Source organism: Lutjanus erythropterus, chromosome 21, assembly GCF_056507025.1.
Source record: "Lutjanus erythropterus isolate fLutEry1 chromosome 21, fLutEry1.hap2, whole genome shotgun sequence".
Lineage (NCBI taxonomy): Eukaryota > Metazoa > Chordata > Actinopteri > Lutjaniformes > Lutjanidae > Lutjanus > Lutjanus erythropterus.
The window spans coordinates 29,360,013-29,378,724 of record NC_139337.1 but is presented as its reverse complement, the minus strand read 5'-3'; the positions used below and the strand labels follow the sequence as shown (position 1 = coordinate 29,378,724).

At 39.9% G+C, this 18,712-nt stretch overlaps 1 protein-coding gene across 1 annotated transcript; it reads left to right on the top strand.

The window, feature by feature from the left end:
- Nucleotides 1-15,807: 15,807 nt before the first annotated feature.
- Nucleotides 15,808-18,463, top strand: mc4r (melanocortin 4 receptor). The gene has a single exon (XM_084747018.1). The coding sequence runs from the start codon at nt 16,042-16,044 to the stop codon at nt 17,023-17,025; it is 984 nt and encodes a 327-aa protein (XP_084603144.1). The 5' UTR covers nt 15,808-16,041; the 3' UTR covers nt 17,026-18,463.
- The last annotated feature ends 249 nt before the right edge of the window (nt 18,464-18,712 follow it).

Below are 18,712 nucleotides of genomic sequence, written 5' to 3'. Positions count from 1 at the left end.
TATGACCTTTATGAATCAGGTAAAGAAAGCACCTCAGTCCCCTTTCCTTTAATCAAGACATGTTATTATTTTTTTACTCTCCACAAACTTGGAAAAGGTCAGCCGTGCTATTATCCTGTTAAGGGAAATGCTACACTCCTGCATCAGACGGAGGTCACTTCCACGTCTCCAACTTGTCCTGAATACAGTTATAAAGCCTGACGGAGAGACAGGACCTTTCAGTGGCTACCAGTTACCTTTAGAAATGATTTTTACATTTCGCATTTAAGTCATGGACCACGCTGTAATATTGTTTAAATTACCTGTTAAAATACTTCTATAAATGTGTTGTTTTTCGTGCATATCACTCAGAAAGGCCGCCTTAAACTCTCAATAATCCAGTGTTAACCTGCAGTGAGCCCTACGTTTTTCTTTTTTTTTAATTAAATATCAGGGTACACATTAAAATTTCAGCCGCTGATATATCAGCACTGTCAGACCAGACTTGTGTTGCATCACAATGAAAAAAACCTCAGACGTGGCCTTTCTTTAGCGTGTGTTAAATGGAAAACTGAAAGCACACATTCTTAGTGTTCAAGGCCTTTTAAAATACAAAAGAGAGTGTGGTGACTGTCAGACAATATTTCCATCATTCCATCAGTTATTTCATCATGTTGCCACAGATGTTGCAGCTTTAAAAAGTCCAGTGTGTAAGATTTATGGGTATTAATTGGCATAATATAGCAAAGATGGAATATAATATTCATAAGTGTGTTTTCATTAGTGTATAAGCCACTGAAAATAAGAATTATTGTGTTTTCATCTCCTTAAATGCCGGCAGCCTTCTATTAAATCTACCATGTTTCTACAGAAGCCCAGAACGGACAAACCAAACACTGGCTCTTGCAAGTAACTAGATGCAATAAACTGACCATCAGTTCAGCAATTCATCCACGAATCCTACCTTGGAACGACAGAGTGGACGAGTCCCTCCAAATTGCAAAAAACATGATGTTGTCCCCCCCAATAAATTACTTCTGAATAAACTTGAAAATATATTTTTATTAGAAGACTCTGTGGCTGAGATAACTCACAGTGACGCGTCGCTTTTTTTAAGGTCAGATCGACCACGTTCTCTTTTGGGCCCAGACAAGTGTCAGCTCCAAAAGAATAGCTTATGATTTTCTTTACTTCCCTGAAGAGCGAAGGACAGTACAAGAAGAAATACCACAGAAAGGATAAAAATGGTAAACTGTGGGACCCAGCCAGTCGATAAGTGTTCATCTGTGACAAACACTTCATCACTGGTTAGTTAATGACGTTACTGTGTAAATGACGTGTGTGCCGATTGTGCCTGAAGATCGAAGAGAATCACAGAAGAGTCTATTTTTACTCTGTTCTGAAAGTCGGCATTTTGTTAGGGCCATATTTCTTCAGAGTTTGGTTTAAAAGCCTGTCCACTCGAAAGATCACTGCGAGCAGAGGTTACTTTAACATTAATAATTCACATGAATTAATCTGACCAACCTCATAATAATTAACCTTGTAAACAGCATAAAGCCATGTGGGAAGTGGAGCTAGAACCGACCTCTTTTATACTTGTAATGAGATCTGCGTCCTTGAATATTACTATGTCTGTCTCTTTTTTTGTTGCAGCAACGCTCACTTAAAAGGTCATCATTACTCTTGGTAAAGGGTTGTTGCCTCTGCCATCTGCTGCTAGACTTGGAGGCATTTTTCATTAAGTTTCCTGGTAATTAAAATCGAAAATGCGTGGCTGTGAAAAGCTGACCTCTCTACAGTTGCCACTGGGCTACACGGAAGATGACCTGTGTCCTCTGTAGATATAAAGTACTCATTCTGAGGTAGCAAAAACACAAATATTCTAATTTTAGGGGATTTTACACAGGGGAAAACGTACTTGTGAAAATATATTCTATTCTGCCATATCCTGCCAGTAATTCAAATATCATAAATGGATGAAAAGTGCTGTGTAAAAATGGAGAAAAGTAGTCAGAGATTTGTGTATCCAAAAAGAAGATGAAGATTGTTTTTTATCCACTTACTTGCTCTACACCTTTACCATGGTAACAGCTTGTAAATGGTTTTTCATGAGGGGAGAAACCTTGACTGTGGTTTCTTCAGAGTTCATATAATAACAGCACCTCTGTCTGCAGCATTAGGCTGATTAGATTCTTCAGAGTGAATTAAGAGGAGCAGTTTTCTCCTTTTTAAGTGTACAAAACACAAAGGTGGCAAATGGAGTTTTTCTGTATTATATGATAAATATTCAATTTTAGTCAGAGCGTTAGAAAAATATATTTGAAAATGTACCCGGGGGAGATGAGTTCATCCTACTTAACACCACTGGTGACAGATGCATTAACTTTTAATGAATGATTTGCACTTGAAGCACTGCTGTACAAGAGTTGCATTAATCACTAATGGCTGTTTTTTTTTGTTTTTTTTTCACTTTTTTTCAGCTTTTAATGCACTGAATACAGCGTAGTAGGTGTAACACATTTGGTTGTACTTTTAAATGTGTTTTTAGAGGAGTTAAAGTTTGTACATGTAAGTGTTCAGTTGTGAGGTCAGCATGTGCTTTCAAAGGTCTTTGATGCGATAAACTACAGTGAAGTCAGTGCTTCTTGTCAAACATATAGGATTGTTAAGAATACAGTTTGTTTACTGCGACCAGGAATCGTTTAAAAAATTATGATACCAGTAAGAGTCAAAGTGCCCTTTAAAGGGATCGTTCACCCAAAAATGAAAATTCAGTTTTTATCTACTCACCCTCATGCTTTTAGTTCACAAAGCACAAACATAAAATCTCCAATGCTGCTCATCTGGTGGGATTCAAGTCTCCTAAAGCCCCAACATGCCAAGCCGACTTGAAAGACGTCATTTCCGCCACGTTTTTAGCCTGAATCTTCACGGTAGATCCTTAACTTGGAGCCACGTTCGCGTTCGAGTGTACGCTGTCTGAACTGGGTGTGTGTTGTGACTGTCAGGTCTTTAGGAGACTTGGATTATGCCAGACGAGCAGTATGGAGGCATTGTATGTTTATTGTTGTTGTTGTTTTTTACATTTTAAAACTGGTCACCATTCACTTCCATTGTTTGAGAGACTCTGCAACCCTGTTTTCCTGTGAAAGTCCAGCAGTGTTTTGTGGACTAAAAAACTGAAGTCAGTATGAGGGCAAGTAGATGATGACTGGCTTTTCATTCCTGGGTGAACCATCCCTTTAAGTGGCACCAGTAGAGTACAAGCTGAAAGTGGAGTTCTTTCTTCCATGTCTGCAAGGCACGACAAGATCCGAGCAGAGACTGTGGGCTCTTCCTGAGGGAACGACAGGAAGAGCTGGGTATCGTCAGCATAGCGGTGGTATAAAAAATTATTATTGCATCAGGTGAGGTGGTGTATATTGAGAGGAGAAGGGGACCGAGCACTGACCCTTGAGGAACTCCTGTGATAGGACTGACGTGCCGCTTATGTTAATAAACTGCAACCACTGTGGAAACCCCTGTGAGTTGTTGTCTTCTGCTAAGCTAACTCAACTAACTGACATGGATCTAAACTGTTCCAATAGATTAAAAGGATACTGCAGGAGTTTCCAATGCTATTGCTATGCTATGCAGCGTTGAGACAGACAGAAAACCTGAAGATTGGCATTGTGGACGTTGTGTAAAGTAGCAGATAAGTATGCACATACTAGATAAAATATGCATGTGAAAATATTTTAAATGTGTTACTTTGCAGTATTTTAACTTAACTTAACTAAATGGATGGTTGCTGGAGTTTATGTCCTGAGTCTCTCCCTCAGTCGCACAGCAACATAATGTTTACGTTCATAGAGACTAGTACTTTTTACTTTAGTGGTACAGAGTTTTATTTGATTTTAACTGAGATGTTAATGTATTTATTTAGTTTTATTTGGTTTTCTCTTAACAGCCTGGCACAGTGTGTTTATTTTTTTAAATAGTTTTTCTTTTACAAAGATACAATCCACAAAATCAGAGGTAAAACCAAGAAACATGAATGAGTTCTTTTCTTTTACAAAGGTGTTCATTGATTCAGTTTTTCTGACACTCTGTGGGAGAAGCACATGATCACAGTGACTGTTAAGCTGTCAGCTTTCACCTTGAAACATGCGCTGAGTGTTTGGGTGGAGGTGGATCTTGAATAGCAGCAGTACAAAGTGTTTACAGTTGTGTTACAGCAGAATTGGCAAGTGAACGTCTTAGACTGAATGATGTTGTGTAGATTTTAGTACAGCAAACTGCAGAGTGAAAAAGCTTTCATGTCAGATAACTTTTTATGCACCAGACTTGTCCGTGCATTCACTAATAACACAGCATTATTGTCATCGCATTGATAAACTGAAGGAATATTTCAAAACCAATATAAAGACACCATTAAGACAAGTTATTTTATTAGATACTCTAAGCATATACATTAATACAAATACAGTAAGTGCAAAGCGCACAGTTCTCAGTAATGAAAGGGATAGTTAGGATTTTTTGAAGTGAGGTTGTATGAGCTGTTCATCCATAGTGAGTGTGTTTTCTACAGTAGATGGAGGTCGACACACCTCCAGTTTGGTGAAGCAGCAGAGATGCTGGTCTACCGCTCCCTTGATCTGTTAGTCTGTTTCTGTAATTGTGTGACTTTGGTATTTTAACACTGAAACTGGATCTGAAACTTTAAAACACCAAAGTCACACAATAAGATGAATGAACAAATTGGGTGACCCAGCTGTAGACGAGCACCTCTTGTCCTCCGCAAGGTAAAATAGTTGTTTTTGTCAGTTGAGTTTGGTTGGTTTATAGCGAGCGATATTTGGCTCATATAACCGTGGCTTCCAGTCAAAAATTTCTTTTTAAAAAATAGCCAATTGATTCCATTCCCAATGCCAGTTGTTTGCCTTTCTGTTTGCCTTATTTTCCTGATGTGCACCAGAAAGCAAAGAAAAAGATGTTTTTTTAATAGTGTGCTCAGCTCTCAGGACTTTTGTAGCTTCTAACTGAATCTCTGTGGCTTGAAGTTTAGTTTCTCTCCTGTATCGCTGTTGTGTTAAGTTACTGCTGATGAAAACCCATCATTTCCTGATTTTCCTTCATAATAAAAGCCTTTAAAACACAAACTTTTTGGAATTTTTATTCACCGTTTCACAGCTACTCAACTAAAGACAAACCTGAATCTGTTAATATCACAGCTTCAGGCAGGTGCAGACGCTGCTGTGCTGTGCTGACGCTCTGAGTCAACCAGCACAATGTGGACAAATAAGGGGCAAAGGAGTCACAGAAGTTACAGATGGAGGCAACAGCTCACTGTCTCCAGAGATGCACCCCACTATTAAAAAAACTTTATATTGAGCTGCAGGATGTCTTTGTTTGCAGCCATCGAAGAAAAGTTAGTGAAAATGAAACCAGAAGCCTTGTGTAACCACACTGTAAAGCACTGTGGCATTGTACAACACAGAGAGTCAAGTGAGTTTGAGAATATCACTTCTTCACCTTGACAAGAAGGCAGCGTTGTCTCACGCAGTACAGTCTTTTTTACAGTCGCCCACGCTCCCGTCCCTGTGCTGTTTACTCTGCCTCTGTCTGTGCATTCCTGTCCACCCTTAGAGCGTCTGCATTGAAGGAAAACTGCACATTGTATGTACAGGTGACTTCACTGTTATGAAGGTGCAACCATGGGGTGATTTCACGTTGGAGTTCATGCAAAATATTTTTATATTCTCTACAGCAAATATCACTAAAGTTCTAATTTATCAATGTTTTACATGGTGGAGAGAGAAGAGGCATGAAAAACTGAAACGAAATTATTAAAATAATTCATTTGTGACAATCTGGTGTCTCAGATCAGCATGTAGGCTGTTCATTATGTTCAGTGAATGCCTTCAGATTGTGTAATGAAAAAACAACGACATGAGACCGGTGTCACACACACTGGACCGAATCAGTTTTGAGGCACGCCAGATTGTGTGAGGAACACCTGATGAATCACAGCGATCTGATGTAAACAGAACATATGGAGACACGTCATTAACTTACATAATCCATCTACAGCGCTCTCCTGTTTCAAAGACAAGCATTTAAACAAGTTTTGGCCACAGTTCTGCCATTTGCATGCATCAAAAAACCTCAAAAGTTTGGTAGCAGGATAGAATGGAGCAGGAGCAGCGTTTCGTTTGTTTTTTCTAACTTTGTCGGGGCACAAAAGGCCCAATTCTAGGGCAGCAAGGCCATCAAATAAAATAACAATTTTAAGTGCAGAGAAATTATGAATTTAACTTTCAGGTTGGAGCCTCCAGTGAATCAGTGTTTAGTGAAACCTGATTTACAAATACATATATAAACATATACAGTATATACAGTGACTTCTGTGAGTGAGGTAGATCAAGGCAGACACTGATGAAATATAAAGCCCATTTTATACTGTGTTATAACCTGACCTACTCTGTGTAGTAGAGAAAGGTTTTTCTGATGCTCACTCACAATCAATTTCCAGCTTTGCAGGTGATCTGTGATGGCCTGAAATTGAAGCCAGAGAGATTTTTGCCCCAGGACTATAATCTTAAACTGATTTTTGACACTAAAGGGTGGCTGGTGGATGTTTCTGAGGACTGGGATGATTGCTATTTTTAAAATTGGCTGCCGTTTATGAGTGGTTTTAGTAGGAAGGTAGGAGGGAATTTCAATTATCCTGCTACTCACAACAAAGAGTTTTTCAAGACCGGTCTAGGATAGAAAACTCCTGAGCTTCAAGATATTTCTCAGATGCTTGAAACTTTTGTGATGCATGTCTGGGGAGTACCAGATTATGTAGCCGGATTATGTAATCTATATCCATACCTTTTTGTAAAAATTGGGATTATTAGCAGGATTACAAATTTAAAATAAAGAATTCATTCTCCTGGCCACTAATTCATTGAATTTTCCAATTTTAGGTATCATCATGACCCAGTTCACAACAGACCCTATTACTTCCATTTCCAGCTGCAACAATTTATCCATTTTTAAATTAATCGCCAGGTATTGTGATAATCAATTTCTTTGCTCCTCTCTGACACAAAACTGAATATCTCTGAATTGTGGACAAAACTTGAGAATTTTCTGACATTTCATGGACCAAACAGTTGAGAAAATAATCAACAGATTAATCAATGATGAAAATAATAAGTTGCAGCCCTAAAAACACATGAATACCAGGTCTGAATAGGGTTTAAGTGATAAACCTAATGAAACTGTCTTTATTTCACCTCTTTTTTTTGTGGGCGGCCTGAATTCATTTTGTTGATCTGCATGCCGGTCCATCCCTCCCACACACAACCTCAAGTTGCTACAGGATTGTTTTTTTTCTGTATATAATCATTTCACAGTTACATGATGAGTAGATAGTTATGTACTATAAATACTTTTTACTCACTCCAGGAATGGACATGACTTTTATATAATGACTAAACTTTATTATTTCTTGGAATTATCCATTTCCTGCAATAAACAAACCTCTTCATAATGATATCTTTGAGCTGAAAACATGCACACTGAATAATTGCTGTGTCTTTTATCTTATTATTCCATTTCACTAACTACAGGCAATTATCTTTTGTACCAATAATTATATCATAATTACTAAACACACAAAAAGATATTTACTGCACTGTGACACTGAGTGCTGCTCTGCCACCAGCAAATTAATGTATGTCTGGTTGTCTCTAGACTGAAGTGCATCTTTCCCAGGAGAGTGAGGGTCCTTTCATTGAAGGTTATCCATCTGTTGTTGAAGATTTTGTCTTGAGACAGTTACAGCGTGTTAATGAGGGCCAAACATTGATTCGTTCATTGGCAACAGCGTCGCCGGCTGTTTACGAAGGAAGCCTTTACTGAGAGAGGCTGATATTAATCAATGCTGCAGGAGACATTTTGTAAGTAAGATAAGCAAGTTGCTGATTAAATCAAGAAGGTACTTAGAGAGCTGCAGATGCATTTCATCATCAGATCCATAATCAGATCCTTAATGGCACTGTTCTCATCATGAAATGTTTGATTTATTCAACACTGTCAGACACAATGATATGAAAAGTCTGCAAGAGCAGGATGCACGACGCTTTTTAAAAACAGAGTTTACAGATGCTGTGACAGACAATGCAACAGCCGATACCCAGGAAACTGAAACTGAAAGCCAAACAAAAGGAAGACAAATAAACTGAGGAAAAATTAAAACAAAAAGCAAGAAACGCAGTTTATTTATTTCACACACAGGGGTAAGTCAGTGAGTTTCACACAGATTAAATGAGCAGTGTTACAGCAGTGTGTAATAAATACAATTAAAAAGATGGAAATAAATAAATAAAATAGTAGGTGGATGATTTATGCACACAGGAGGATTCAGATGAAGTCAGAGCTGATCTGCTCATCAATAAAATTCACCACAAACAGCCTCCTTTATTTATTATAAAGTTCATTCAGGAAGATTACACTCACTTTTATCAAGAGGTGTGATGTTGGTTGGACAGTTTTGCAGCAATTGTCATTCTGCATCATTAGGACACACGCAAGGAAGTCAAAGTTCAGTAACAGAAGTTTCTGCAGAACTTTGATGATTTTGATGCGAGAGCTCATGAAGAAATAACTGATAATAAGCATCATTAGTATTAGTTTGCAAATTGCTGCATGTTCTGAAAAAGGACACAAACAGGCAGAAACAGGATGAAGAAGAGGCGACTGGTATAATATAATCTAATCATTTAGTGTGTGCTGGATTTTTCATTTCACAGTTTCTTCTCCTCTGTCCTTGCATCTCTTCCTCATGCCTCTCTCTCATGTCTTAAGACACAAGGAGAGGAAGCAAGTGGAGGAGACAACGAGGCATCATCTGTCTCTCTATTCTGCTGTCTCTCTCCCTGTGTGTCTGATTGTGTGAGTGGAAACAGGCGTGCTGGAGTCACACAAGCTGCACCTCGTCCCAGTGATCAACACCTCTACAAACACTCAGTCCTGCCACATCATAACCTCTGCACCAGTCTGTGCTTCGAGCTATTTTTCACGCAGTTTTCTTGTCTGCTCTGGTTTCCGTCCCTGTCTCCCGTCCCTCATCTCGCCAGCCCTGCTCTTCTCAGCCGCAAGGCCTACATTCCCTGTCCCCGGCCTTTACAATAAAAACCTTTTTCAACTATCTCCCTGTCCCCTCGCTGTTGAGCGCCTGCACTTTGGTTCACAGATGCTGTCCCACTAAACACAGTGACATGAAGAGCGGGATGCATTAAGAAAGAAAAGGACTGAGATGGATTAGCATGAAAGTTGTGTAGACATTTATGGTTTCCAGAGAATGAAACATACCGACTTTGATCTTCTGGCTTTTTCTCTTTTTTCACTTATTCTGTGAAACAACATTGACTTAATGGATTACCACAAAATTCTGCATAAACGTTCATGGTTCTCTGATGGAGGGCAGCTGTGGAGGTAGAAAGGATCATCCACCGATCAAAGGGTTGGTGCTTCAGTCTCCACCTCCTTTCCACATGTTGAAGTATCCTTGAGCAACACAATAAGTCCCAGGTTGCTCCCCAGCCAGTGGGGATGCACAAGCCAGTGCATTCCTGTTGGTCCCAAGCCTGGATAAATGAAGGAAGGGCAGTGTAAAAAAATCGTAGATGCAAAATCAAATATGCTGATCATAAAGTGAGATTCCCACAGATGAGAGCAGCCCATCCAGGTACTTTGACTCTGCAAGTTGCTTCCAGCCCTTAATTTGATAGGTGGTAAACACTAACTCCCTCCCAGAGGAAAATTTAGTTTCTCACAAACGTCTTTCCTTTGTCTTACAAGAAATAAATTAGATTCTTATTTTGAGGTCACTGAAGTCTCATCTGTTTCTTCTAAACTCCCTCTTAGGAGTAAAAAAGGAGCGAAACAAAAGAAAAGCTCTTTTGCTGAGCTCACAGGTGTCTAAGAGGTTTCTTCTTGATGACCGTTCAGAGAAACAAGACTTTGATTTCGACGCTGAGACAAATTTCAAAAGATCCCATTTAAGACAATCAAGTTTTCTTTTAGATCTCAAGGTTATCTCAAAGAGAAAAGAATAAGCACACTGTATGATCTTCAGTTGGGCTCAAATTAAGCAGAACCGAAGAAGTATGAGAAATTGGTCTAACAATGGTCTTAATTTGAGCTTATTAATGTCTGGTACACACAGGCTAGACAAAGGCAAGATCTTTCTTCTGGACAGGCGTCTATTAGTTCATTAAATGCATAAAATAAGAAAACGGTGTCCCTCTTTATCTATTAGGAGCCCAAATCCTATGAACAGTCAGGTGAACAATCACGCTGTCTTTGCTGATCAACAATCTGCGTTATGTAGAAAGAATAAAAAAACGGAACAGTTCATTTTGCTGTTTTCTGATTTGTCTTTACTATAAACTAATGTGCTTAATACGGTGGTGGATAGGTAGAAAACAGGTAGTTTTTAGATCTACTTCCTCTGCTACTTTATGCTGTTTACAGGTTTCATGGTATATCAGCTGCTCCCCAGGCAGGTTGGCACCAGGCGACCCTCACGGTTCATTTGATGGAGGAGTGGGTCCATGAGACACATACCACTCAAGGTGTTAACAACCCCACAGAGGTGTTGTGTCTGAGAGATGTGACAGACTACCCGTTGCTCCATGACCAAACCTGTCACCAGAAAAGAAGCGCTCGCGACGGACCTCCAGGAAAAAGAATGTAAACAAACACTGCATCCACAGTGGTGTGTATGATACTGCCGATTTTTGTGCTCAGAAAAACCTAAAAAAACACACAGCTTGCTCATTTTGCATCACCATGTATACATTTGTGCACAGAACGCCATCAGCTATGCTCTTATTGGTCGGTGTCAGAGAAGTGATGCAATCCGTTGTGGGAGTTGTCGCACCCGATACACATTGATCGTTTCCAAACCCACCCGACGCCCCACATCGTCCAGGTCGGGCTTTAATCAGGCTGACATCATGAAGTCTGGCCTCACCAGTCTAAGACACACCTGTGCAATAATCATACTGTTTAATCATCATGTCTGTGCGCCACACCTGTCCGGTGGACGTATTATCTTGGCTAAGGAGAAGTGCATAAACAAGTGTTGTGTCTTTGACTGTAACAAATGTTCAGAAGAAGCATATTGTGTCATTTATCACAGACTACATTGTGCAACATCAAGCTCAGCGGAGCCACCGTCCTCACCACCAGATTGTTCCACTTTGGTTGCCTCTGAATCAAATTCTGAGCTGTAATCATCTTCTAACACTTCCTCCTCTAATGCACGTTCACTTCCAGGCCTCTCTCCTCCTCATCAGTTTGATCATACAGAATACTGTCTGGTCATCGTGTAGAATGAATGATGAAGAGGCCTCGGAAAAGCTTTTTCTCTGCTCCTGCTGCAGCAGCTACCTGTTTGGTGAGATAAAAGGAGTAACATAACACATGAATGCAGGAAGTAGATGGCGAGTGGCTGCAGCACCAAAAATATTATCAAATGATAATAAAAGCTTGACGCAGACTCATAGATATATGTTTATATGTTGAAGTGATATTAAAACTTTCTTTGATGATGAAGCCTGATGTTACTCTGGTCTAATACAGTGTTTTTAGGCAACTATCATCTTTTCATCATTAATTAAAGCATTGTTCTTTTCTCGATTGATTTTGACGTTGCTCAAAGCTCAAGCCGACATCCTCAAATGTCCTGTTTTCTCCACAACTCAAAAGTTTATTAGTCAGAGAGGAGAGGAAGAAACCAGAAAATATTCACATGTAAGAATCAGAACCTTTTCTTTAATTAAAAAAGTGGATAAAATGTGACACGAGTTGTGGCTCGCTGATGCCCCTCCACATACAGCTGATGAACTAATTTCTTGCAACGTTACCCCTCAGAGAGCCTACAGCAGACCTGCCATGAAGTGTCACTACAAGCACGAACATTTCTGATGTTTGCCTCAGTCCAGTCCTTTCAACTAATCGTGTTTTAACTTAGCTTCATTTTGCACAATTAAAAAGGCAAAGATGACAAATAATAGACAGTGCAGGGAGGCAAAAATGATTTCTGATAGTGACCTTCTCTCAGTACCAACTGTGACTGACTTCCAGCATCCCTGAAAAGAGGTATAAGAATTTCTTTTCCCCCAGAGGACTATATTTTATTGAAGAAATAACTCATTTATAGTAATAAATAAAGATCAAATGAAGCGTATCAGTTATGGCATTCGACTGGGTTTTGTGAACAGCCAACAGATGTTGTTTCTATGGGGGAAAAACTCTTAAGGGGGTCATGTGGAGGTTGCCATGGAAGCCTAGATGGCGAGTGAAGTGTGTGTGTGTGTGTGTGTGTGTGTGTGTGTGTGTGTGTGTGTGTGTGTGTGTGCGCGCGCGCATGTGGGGGTTCAGGAGAGGAAATGCGTCTAATGAAAAGGCACATGCCCAGACTCAATTTTATGCTCTAATTTTAGCCTGACCCATTCATTTCTAATGACTGGTGACCCCAAAGGAACACAAAAGTAAATTACGACACCCAACATTTAATGAAAATTATAGCTGCTGCGAGGTAGAGGTGGAGGTGAGGTTGAGGTGTTGAGGACGAGGAGGAAAAGTAGGAAGAAGGTAAACGACAAATACATGAGGGTCTTTTTTTTTAAAACCCAAGACTTGAATTCCAAACCTCCGACTCCAAGAGCAACTCGTAACCCTTATGAGCTACACGTCAAATGATAAACCACAGATGGCTTCACACTGTGACTCCGATGATCAGCAGGGCTGCAGCTTTCAGGAAAAAACTTCGGAGAACTCATCTAGACAACACGTAAATGCCCGTGATTCATTTTCACAAAGTGACAAACTGATGTTTAAAGATGTTGTATTTTCCTTCTTACATAAGAACACACCTCGAAGCACTGAGAAAAGTTTACACCTGCATTTTTCATCATTTGAACATGAAAACAAATGATTGGCCTTTTAATTATATGACAGGTACAAAACATAAAATCTTCTTACCGGTTGCTCTGACAGCACTTACCATTTGTTTACCATTATCACACAGGTGTTCACTGCATCGCTCGAGTCACTGCACCAGCGCATCTGAAAAGTCAAACACCGATGAATTAGCAGACATTTTTAATAGGCTCTCGTTATCTGTGACCCTTTTACACTCCAGACAAAACTAAAACTACAGCTGTTCCTGGTCGATGTCTGAGTCTCTTCATGTGTCATTAAAAATGTTTAGCAACATGTTTTATGTGTCAATGTCAAATTATGCTGCAAGCACAACAGTGATTGTTAGACAGGGGAGGGAGGGCTGAGGAGTGAAGAAACTCAAACTTAATTATTGATTATCAGAATAGATACGGGTTAGTTTAATAGTCGATTAATAAAAGAATAATCATCACAGCTCTGTGCAAGTGTTTCATGTTGGTTTATTAGTTTGTCCAGCTGCTCACTTTATTGATTGACCGATTTAAAGATTAAAAAATAGCAAAATTTCCACCCAGTGAAGCATTTTTTCATAAGAGGCCATGACAACAAACTGGCAGCTGTGTGGGCACTGTGCACGGTAAAATCACATTCTTTATTTTACAACTGTAATCCTACTAATAGTCCTCATTCTTCCTAAACGTAACTGTAATCTGATTACATCTTTTTTTAAAACTGTAACTAATGGAATGCAGTTATCTTTTTTTGGGGGGGCATCCAGATTATGTAATCCAGTTCCATGTAATCCAGTATTTCCATATGGATAAAAGTACACAACACAGTTCACTCACTGATTTCTCCATCAGCTGCTTTAAAAAGCTTGTCTTGCGTCATCCAGCAGTAGCAATTTTTCTACACATTTCACACTTTGAATGTCAGGGGAAAAAAAGGACTTATGTTTATTACAATGTCCCTTTGTCAATATTTCTGTGCAGTAAAGACCAATGACTTTCATGTCAGTATATTTTCTGTAAAGAAACGTTTACAAAAGATTCTTTAGAACCTATCTTGAAACAAGGCAGACACACAAACACTGTCAAACTAAAGCTCATTAAAAAGAAAACCTTGAAACGTGGTTCCATCACACTGCTCTCTGTAGTTTCCAGCAGCAGCAGGGAGATGCTGTAAGATGTAACTGTAAAAAAAGACTTTATGCTGCAGTAAACGGCAACATCAGCAACCGGCTGGTGAAGACAGTGGGACAGTGAGCAGCTGCTGGGGACGTTCCATCACAGGCCGTCCTCACCAGAAAAACATCTGTATACAGCGGGTCATCAGTGGAAACAACTTATTATGACCCATGTTTACATTTATTATTGGGGTGACCTCTAGTGGTCGTAGTAATTATTACAGGAGTAGTTTACTCCTCTACACCTCAGAGCACCTGTTCTATATTTCATTATAGCACCTGGCAACACCCAACGTTTTAAAATAATCCCCTAACTACATAACTATATATTACAAATAATAAAATAAAATTAAAAAACCCACATAAGATGTAACAAGATGAAAAACAATGTAAAGACATGAGCCAAAAAAGACATAACAAGACAAAATACATCATTAAATACAAAGTCAAAATGATGTCAAAGATGAAAAACGCACAAGTCAAAAACAAGACATATGAAGACATAAGAAAAAAATTACATAAATTATGAGAAAAACAAGACAAAAAACAACAAATATGACAAAATGAGACAAAAAAAGGTCATAAAAGATCTATGAAGACAAAAAACACTGTTAAAGACATGAGACGAAAATTCTGTAGAAGACAAAGAGACATAACAGGAAAAAAGACAAGAGAGATGCAACAAGACAAAAAACGTTGAAGACACAAGATGAAACTGGCGTAAAAGATGAAAAAGATGCGACAAGACAAAAAAAGACAAAAGACACAGCAAGACGAAAAGCAACAAAAATGACGTGACAAGATGAAAAACATTGTTAAAGACCTGAGACAAAAATGACAAGAAAGATTAAAAAGACGCAACAAGATAAAAAAAAAAAACGTAAAAGATGAAAAAACACAACAAGATGAAAATTGACAAAAAAAGCTGTAAAAACACCAATAAATACTTTTAACTTTTATACTTTGGGTACATTTTAAAGTCTTTTTTTAAAGTGAAGTATCTGCACTGTTTTCATTCTTTTTTAAATTCTATTTTATAAATAGAAACACTCTTTTTCTACCTTATGCTTTGTGTATGTGCATAAAATTATACTGCTGCTGAATTGTGAGGCAATTTGAGCTGCATGTATTTATGAAAGGTGCTTTATAAAATAAGTTTATTCATTCATTTGTTCCCCTGGTCGTCCAGGCTCCATCTGCAGTGCCATCCCAGGGGATCCTTCCCCTCTGGGTTAAAACATCTTTAAACACTGTAATTCATTGCACCAAGTTCCTTAAATCCATTCATTAAAAAAAAAACAGCTCATTCATGTGCATCAAGCCAGACTTTGCTCCTCCTCCCACCTTATCAGTGAGCGGATAGGACAGAAAACTACCAGCAGGGTTCAGGGGTGTGTGTGCGTGTGTGTGCGCTTGGTATAATAGCAGCGCGAGCGAGGGAGAGGGAAAACCACGGCAGCTTGCTAAGTGATGATCTGCCTGCATTCACACAGCGAGCTGCTTCGCTCTGATCTCTCTCCTCCTCTCACTGTTCATCAGCTTCACACATGCTCGCACCTTTCTGCTTTTAATCTTTCTCACATCTTTTTTTTTGTTTTTTGTTGGGTTTTTTTTAGGGAACACTAATTTAAATTCTTGCTCCACTCTTTTTATTCTCTCCAGAGTGGAGGGATGAGAGGGGAGCAGTGGGAGCAACAGCAGCAGATGTTTGAAGAAAATTGCTTTTCTTGGCAGGACTGAAGAGTGAACAAAGGGAAGACGAAACAACGGCAAAGATTTTTTCATTCCCTCTCAAGGGTGCTGAGCTCGTCCTTCAGGTAATGAGGATGACTCAGAAGCGCACATGTTGAGACTTTAACACCGCCAAGCCATATGGACAAATAAATAAACTTAACTCAAGAGGACAGGGAATTAAAAAAGGAGACATAATGAACGCCACAGACCTAAATGGATTGATCCAAGGCTACCACAACAGGAGCCAAACCTCAGGCATTCCGCCCCTCAACAAAGACCTGTCCACTGAGGAGAAGGACTCGTCGGCGGGATGCTACGAACAGCTGCTCATTTCCACAGAGGTTTTCCTCACCCTGGGCATCGTCAGCCTGCTGGAGAACATCCTGGTCGTCGCTGCTATCGTCAAAAACAAGAACCTCCACTCGCCCATGTACTTTTTCATTTGCAGCCTTGCCGTCGCTGACATGTTGGTCAGCGTCTCTAACGCCTCCGAGACGATCGTCATCGCGCTCATCAACGGGGGCAACCTCACCATCCCCGTCACGCTGATCAAAAGCATGGACAATGTGTTTGACTCTATGATCTGCAGCTCTCTGTTGGCGTCCATCTGCAGCCTGCTCGCCATCGCCGTCGACCGCTATATCACCATCTTCTACGCACTAAGATACCACAACATCGTCACCCTGCGGAGAGCGATGCTGGTCATCAGCAGCATCTGGACGTGCTGCACCGTCTCCGGCATCCTGTTCATCATCTACTCGGAGAGCACCACCGTCCTCATCTGCCTCATCACCATGTTCTTCACCATGCTGGTGCTCATGGCGTCGCTCTACGTGCACATGTTCTTGCTGGCGCGCCTGCACATGAAGCGCATCGCGGCACTGCCTGGCAACGCGCCCATCCACCAGCGGGCCAACATGAAGGGCGCCATCACCCTCACCATCCTCCTCGGGGTGTTCGTGGTGTGCTGGGCGCCCTTCTTCCTCCACCTCATCCTCATGATCACCTGCCCGAGGAACCCCTACTGCACCTGCTTCATGTCGCACTTCAACATGTACCTCATCCTCATCATGTGCAACTCCGTCATCGACCCCATCATCTACGCTTTCCGCAGCCAGGAGATGAGGAAGACCTTCAAGGAGATTTTCTGCTGCTCGCACGCGCTCTTGTGTGTGTGAGCTGCCTGTCGAGTGGCGTTAGAGCCGCGACCCCAACAATCACGACCCGCGAGTGAAATTAATCTCATCTGACGAGGACTTTGAGGTTCTGAGCTGTAATCCTCGTGGACTGATGTGTCTCTGTTGTGCCCTGTGCTCTCACAGTCGCCTGTAAATGATTGATAAGTAGGGCGCTCGCCTGTGCTTTGGTGAGTCAGTTTGCTGGAGAGGAGGTAGGTTTACAGACACCTTGTAAAATAGAGTAACGCTCTGTAAACAAATGCTTTTCTGCTTTGTAGTTTACTCAGTTCTGAAGTGCAATTTGAAGTTTGTGTTACCAGCATGTATATTCACATGCTCAAGCTATGATTTCTCTTGCACATTTCTCTTTGCCTAGAGCTGCAGCAATTAATTGATTAATTGATTGGTTGATCAAAATATTAGTTGCCAACTATTTTGATAAATGTTGAAGTCATTTTACAAGTTAAAAAAAAAAGCCAAACATTTTACTGGCTTCAGCTTCTTAAATGTGAGGATTTTCTGCTTTTCTTTGTCATTTTTGACAGTGAATGAAGAGTCTTTTGGTTTTGGACTGTTTCCTGGACAAAGAAAAGCAATTTAAAGGGACAGTTCACCTCAAAAATCCCCCAAAGTGCTAATAAACCATCTAGAGTTGCTGAGTTTTGGAGACATCGCCTGTACAAATGAATGTCTTCGCTGTGACATAATGAAATAATGAAAAAGCGCCAAAAAATACCCACATTTGAATGCTAAGATTAGTCACAGATCACAGAAACTACTTGCTGTCTGAACTACTTTCATTCTACAAGAAAGAAAGTAGTTCCCACATAAAGCTGCTCGTAACCAGATCTGAGTAACTGGGTCATGATTTCTGCTGTTTGTTTTTCCAAATGTATTTTTTGGTGTCTTTTAGTTCCATCATATTGGACAGAAGGCAGACATCGAAACTCTGCAATGCACACCAAAGCTATCTAGATGGACAAATAGCACTAGAGGTGAGAGGACATTTCACTAGAGGACATTTAAAGACGTTACTTTGGGCTCTGGGAAACTGTGATGAGTATTTTTTCACAATTTTGTGATATTTTATGGACTAAATTTTTTGTTTGTTTGTTTGTTCACTGTCAAAGAAAATCAAATATCCTGTGCTACTTTAAAAACTTCACATATCATGTATTACGGCGTTTAAATGTCACAGCTGTCATAACCTAGAACCTAAATGCCACAGTGCATATACTCTATAAGACACACTGGATATCTAACAGGGAGATTAATAGAGAATATGACAGACTACCTCCATGTTTGAGGGTGTAATCCACCTCATAACAGAAAGAGCATTTTGCACACTGCAAGCAGATATGTATATCCCCGGCATATACTCCTTTTGAATTGCATCACAATGAATGTAAACATATCTGTAACATTTAGTTTTCATGATATAAAAGGTTCCCCTATGTGTCAATCATGAGACAGGAGGAGGAGATGCTGCTCAACTGAACTGAACCTTTTTTTTCTTTACCAATGTGGTATTTTACTCTGATACAGGCAGCTAAATCCAATGTCTCATTTCAAACTGACAATTTTCCAAGCTGTCCTAAAAAAAAAGAGCACTGCAATCAAGATAAATTCTTCTGAAGATCACAGAATGAGAGCACAATCAGAAAATACCACATTTCTCTCTTTTCTT

Coding starts and splice junctions, on each gene's coding strand:
- mc4r (XM_084747018.1), top strand. CDS start 16,042: ATGAACGCCACAGACCTAAATGGATTGATCCAAGGCTACCACAACAGG.